The 5730-nt window shown below is 49.8% G+C and overlaps 1 protein-coding gene and 1 non-coding gene across 2 annotated transcripts in view; both read left to right on the top strand.

Moving 5' to 3' along the window:
- Positions 1–940, top strand: part of LOC108789147 (keratin-associated protein 5-2-like) — a 2725-nt gene extending 1785 nt beyond the window's left edge. The window contains exons 3-4 of the mRNA XM_018559084.1: positions 240–386; positions 812–940. Of these exons, the coding sequence (XP_018414586.1) occupies positions 240–386; positions 812–925 (261 nt within the window). The 3' untranslated portion in view covers positions 926–940. The remainder of the gene's footprint in view (positions 1–239; positions 387–811) is intronic.
- A 2076-nt stretch (positions 941–3016) lies between these two features.
- TRNAK-UUU lies at positions 3017–3089 on the top strand. The gene has a single exon. It is a non-coding gene; the product is annotated as a tRNA-Lys (tRNA).
- The last annotated feature ends 2641 nt before the right edge of the window (positions 3090–5730 follow it).

Here is a 5730-nt window from a genome sequence, read left to right as displayed (position 1 = left end):
GATTTTGTATTTTCCCCCCCCCCCCCCCAGCTGGAGTGCCGGAGTCGGCTCTAAAACATCTCGATAAACCCTTTTCACCGCCTGCAGGGCGAGGAGCAGCGCCCCCTAGAGTGTGGGTGTCCTCTCAGGGGGTTCTAGGACCTGACAGCGGGTGGAGAGTCGAGTCATGTGACTGTTTGTATGTTTTTTTTGGTCCTTTTAAAAAAAAATGTTTTTCCTTCTTCTTCCTTTGTCGCCAGGCTCAGGGCTGCTGCCCGTCTTGTATGGGGTGGCAGAAAGTGGGCGATTGGGGCTTCTGCGATGCCTGCGAGAGCTGCGCCCAGTCATGTGACTGCAGAGTCCCCACGGTCACCCAGTGCATGGACAGCTGCTGTCCCTCCAAACCGGTGAGTGCGCCGCCGTACCCCATCCGCCGTCATTCGGGACTCCGCTCCTCCTACTGTCCTATCACGTATAACCCCGGGCATGGAGGGGGTTAATGGGGGTACACTGGGGATGGGGGGCCTTCAGGAGGGCTGCATGGGGCTCTAATGGTGGCCCCAGGATGTGACATTCACCAAACATTCACTGCAGGTTAGTCTTTCTGGTGCACGTGTTTTTTCACCTGCAGTGAATGACCCTTTGGGGCCTGTCCCGGGGGCAGTGAATGACAGCCCAGGAGGCTCCGCCTTATAAAGCAAGTCAGCAATGGCAACGCCCATATGTCTCTGCTGGGATTTGTAGTTCTGCACACGGATGATGTAGGTGATTCAGCCTATGACAGCTTTGCTCATGATATCTCCCCTCCCCCTCCTGGTTTTTTCTCCCCCAGACATGCTCCGGCTGCCGTGACGTCTCCCCTTGCCCTTGCGGCTTCGCCTGCGTCTACCAGCCCCCCGACTGCACCGCCATCAACTGCATCTGCTTCGAGATTAAACTGCGGTGACGAGGATGGGAGGCGGAGCCATCTCATAAATGTCAAACAAGTGAAGCAGCCGTGTCCTCGAATGTCGTCCCTCGAATCCCAGAATCCTTTGCAGCCGGGCCGCTGGCAGTGGTGTCGCTGTTCTTCTCCCGGGTTCCTGCAGAGGGCAGCCTAGAGTCACTGGTGCAAGTGACTGTTCAATCCAATGTACATCTCTACGTCCATGGTGCCTACAGGTCAGACCGTTTTTTTGCTCCCCACTGAAGTGCCCAATGTGGCCGCCTCTTCTTCTGCCTAGCGCTTGGCTCCGCCCCGCATCAGACTGTCCTCTTATATCTCATGGACACTGCACAGAGGAGCAAAGCAAATATGAGTATGTGCAGCTGAGGAAGGGGGGTATTAAAGTGAACCTGTCATTTGTAAGCCCCTCCCCCCTCCCTGTTACTGTGTATGTGAAGTGTTTGTATTTTTATACTCCTGTGTCACATTCACATTATTGTTGTTTTTAAAATATATTTTTTTATGTGTTTATATAAAAACGGTTATTATTTCTGAACGCGTGTCACTGAAGTGTCTGTAGAACAAGGCTCCTCCCCCCCCCCCAGGCTGGTGTGAGTTCTGCTGACGCGGCATTTTATGGGTTTGGGCGGAAGACGGGCGGCCGCAGGACGAGATAAAGATCTCATAACATAAATCCTCCGTCTGCCAATGTATCTGCTGAGGTCACTCCGTCATCACATGGTAACCTAGGAACCAATCGCTTCTATACTTCTACAATGTCCCGTCCCACCACTAGATGTCCTCAGTCTTTCATGTGGGATGATGTCTCTGAGGATATACAGTGAGTGCAGGGGCTTCACCATGGCCCCCTCCCCAGTTGAATTATGTCCATCGTCCCTCAACCTGGAAGACTGATGATATACTATGAGTGCAGGGTCTTCACCATGGCACCCTCCCCAGTTGAATAATGTCCATCGTCCCTCAACCTGGAAGACTGAGGATATACAGTGAGTGCAGGGGCTTCACCATGGCCCCCTCCCCAGTTGAATAATGTCCATCGTCCCTCAACCTGGATGATTGAGGATATACAGTGAGTGCAGGGGCTTCACCATGGCCCCCTCCCCAGTTGAATAATGTCCATCGTCCCTCAACCTGGATGATTGAGGATATACAGTGAGTGCAGGGGCTTCACCATGGCACCCTTCCCAGTTGAATAATGTCCATCGTCCCTCAACCTGGAAGACTGATGATATACTATGAGTGCAGGGGCTTCTCTATGGCTCCTTTCCAAGTTGGATGAATTCCATCGTCCCTCAACTTGTAAGATTGAGGATATACAGTGAGTACAGTGGCTTCACTATGGCACTCTTCCAGGATGAATGATGCCAAGGAAGAATGCCTCTTCTGCCAACCCCTTGACCCGGCCCTGACTGAGCTATGTAACGTGAGGGTCTACCTAACTAGGCCTATGATTTGGGTTTGGATCAAATCCGTTTGCAGTGCAGCAGACCCCCGAACAAACTGGCAATGGTGGCCGGTTTGCCCATTTGTATCCCCAGCTGGTAGAACGGGGGGATACGGGGATCCCGAGCGATGTCAGTGGTACACGTGCGGCTCCAAATGCCTTTAAAAAAACGACATAAAAAATAACTTTTCACCTCCTATAGACTTCAGTGGGGTTCACTATTCAAATTTGGGGTTCGCAGGCTTCCCGCTGGCTTGGCCGACCTCCCACAAACCAACCCGGCCCAGTTTGCTCATCCCTACACAGAACCAATCCATTAATTTTGCATCCAGAAGGTCCCTCGCGCTACATATACATGACATCGGGCTATTGTAACAAGTGTAATCGGGTTTACTGTTCTTCCTACAACAAAAGTTACATTTTTCAACGATTGTAACCTCTGTATCTGGCAGAAAAGTGTCATTTAGTACACTGAATAGAACATGCGAAGTACCGAGATCCATGACAGAGAATATAATGTGATCACTGGAAGGATAGAATGTTACAATGATCAATACATACAGGCTATAGGACGCTCTGATTCTACAGGTAGATGTACGTTCTGGTTTTCGCTTTTTAAGACATTCACCCACTAACTCCTCCATGGAGCCCGGATAGCTCAGTCGGTAGAGCATCAGACTTTTAATCTGAGGGTCCAGGGTTCAAGTCCCTGTTCGGGCGGCTCCAAAATCTTTTCTTCAATTTAACGTAAAAATGGTATTTAGCGCACATGAGTCTGTCAGCATCCGCTAAAGCACTTTGCAGCATTTAATTTTCTTTTTTCTTTATGAAATGTTCATATTTACAACAGATTTGCTTAGGTATTATTTACAGAGATCAAGGGAAGAGCCAGTAGGTGGCGCTGTAGAGTTGATTCCAATTAGCGTTCCATAGGCTGTAAAGGGAAAGGGCCAGCAGGTGGCGCTGTAGAGTTTATTTCAATAGTGTTCTATGAGCTGTATACGGAAGTAGCCAGCAGGTGGCGCTGCGGAATTGATTCCAATAGTGTTGTATAGGGAAGCAGCCAGCAGGTGGCGCTGCGGATATGATTCCAATAGTGTTGTATAGGGAAACAGCCAGCAGGTGGCGCTGCGGAGTTGATGCCTATAATGTTTCAAAGGCTGTAACGGGAAGGGGCCAGCAAGTGGCGCTGCAGAGTTGATTCCAATAGTGTTGCATAGGGAACCAGCCAGCAGGTGTCGCTCTAGCGTTAATTCTAATAGTGTTGTATAGGGAAGCAGCCAGCAGGTGGCGATGTAGAGTTGATGTATATAATGTTCTATCGGCTGTAACGGGATAGGGCCAGCAGGTGGCGCTGCAGAGTCGATTCCAATAGTGTTGCATAGGGAACAAGCCAGCAGGTGTCGCTCTAGCGTTAATTCCAATAGTGTTGTATAGGGAAGCAGCCAGCAGGTGGCGATGTAGAGTTGATGTATATAATGTTCTATCGGCTGTAACGGGATAGGGCCAGCAGGTGGCGCTGCAGAGTCGATTCCAATAGTGTTGCATAGGGAACAAGCCAGCAGGTGTCGCTCTAGCGTTAATTCCAATAGTGTTGTATAGGGAAGCAGCCAGCAGGTGGCGATGTAGAGTTGATGTATATAATGTTCTATCGGCTGTAACGGGATAGGGCCAGCAGGTGGCGCTGCAGAGTCGATTCCAATAGTATTGTATAGGGAACCAGCCAGCAGGTGGCGCTGCAGAGTTGATGCGAATAGAGGACAATGGTGCACAGTGTAGCAGCAAGCTCTGCAATTAATGACTGCAATTGATTTTCTCCTCTGGGCACCGACCTATTACCAGCATCTGCCCCTAAATTAGGTGTTTCCTATATTCTATCTTCCCTCTGCATTATTGTTAAAGTGTAATTCAATTTAAAGGCACGGTCTGTACGCTGATAGGAGGAGAGAACAGAGAGCTGAGCTCATCAGTTTGCTGCTTCTCCTGGGGGGGGGGAAGGACAAGACCTGTCAGTGTTACTGAACTGCAGCAGAGAAAAATCAGGTCTTCTGTGCTGTGTAAACCTCAGAACTGGATGTACAGACATACAACTCCGTTGGCATGTTGATGAGCTCCCATATCTGCGTGTTTCCCTGTCAGTCTGGAGCCGCCGCACTGAACGCCGCGCATTCCCGCTGATGTGCACGAAGGAGCAGCCGCGCATATCATGTGACCAGTCATGGCCGGTTCTGCCGGTGACAACTCCAGAAAGGCACACAATACAAATCCTGACGTGTCTAAAGTTAAATATAAAGTTGTGTCACCTGTCCGGTGTGTCACCCCGCGTGTGCGCTTCTCGTCCTGCACATACAAACGCATGAGGACAATGGCTTTCAGAGACCCTAAGGATGCAGGAACAGCTGGGGGGGTCAGAGGTCAACTCCTCAGGGACTGCTTGTCCGCGAGAGTCCCTCCGCCGCCCTGATATAAATATAGAACCAGGGTCCGGATCCTACATCACGCTACATGTATACACGGATCATAGCATGTGATATATAGAGAGCGTGTAAACAATACATACATACATGACCAAGACACACATACACACACGGATCATAGCATGTGATATATAGAGAGCGTGTAAACAATACATACATACAAGACATGCAAAACTAACATATGTAATGTGAGTTAGCATGTGTTTTGCGGTATAGCGTGTTACGGCAATGTGATGGTGTGAATGGGCCCGTACCGTTCCCAGTGCCAGTCTATGGGATGGGGGTGGGGGAGGGGCGGCTCAGACGGGGTTATTTTTAGACCTCATCCATCGATTCCGTCCCCCCGTGATAATAAAGTGTCACAGAAAATGTTTATCAATAAAGTTTATACAAATACAATCCGATGGGTGAGAATTGCGGCTCTGTGCGGTATAAATACACAGAATTATCATGTCGCAGTCACTGGGGACGGATGCTCTCCGGCGATACATATGTGTGCGCGCTGTCCTGGGATTGGCTGAGACCCCGGAGACCCGACAGAGGACGAGCAGCCGGGAAACTAATGTCATTACCTGGCACAGAGGAAGTGATCAGCAGTAATGAGTCCCAGGGCCACCCCGAGCCCGACACCACATGACATATATACTCTGCTGGAGGACTCTGCTCCTTCCTCTATAACTCTCCTCTCCTGATATACTCTGCTCTGCTGGAGGACTCTGCTCCTTCCTCTATAACTCTCCTCTCCTGGAATACTCTGCTCTGCTGGAGGACTCTGCTCCTTCCTCTATAACTCTCCTGTGTGTGTGATACATTGTTACAGTCAGGGTGAAAAAAAAGATACAAGCTCATTGAGTTCAACCAATAGAGAAAAACCTCCATAAACA

Source organism: Nanorana parkeri, unplaced genomic scaffold (assembly GCF_000935625.1).
Source record: "Nanorana parkeri isolate BGI_ZX_2015 unplaced genomic scaffold, ASM93562v1 scaffold379, whole genome shotgun sequence".
Classification (NCBI taxonomy): Eukaryota; Metazoa; Chordata; class Amphibia; order Anura; family Dicroglossidae; genus Nanorana; species Nanorana parkeri.
Note: the sequence above shows the minus strand (reverse complement) of the source record. Positions and strands in the feature narration are given on the sequence as shown.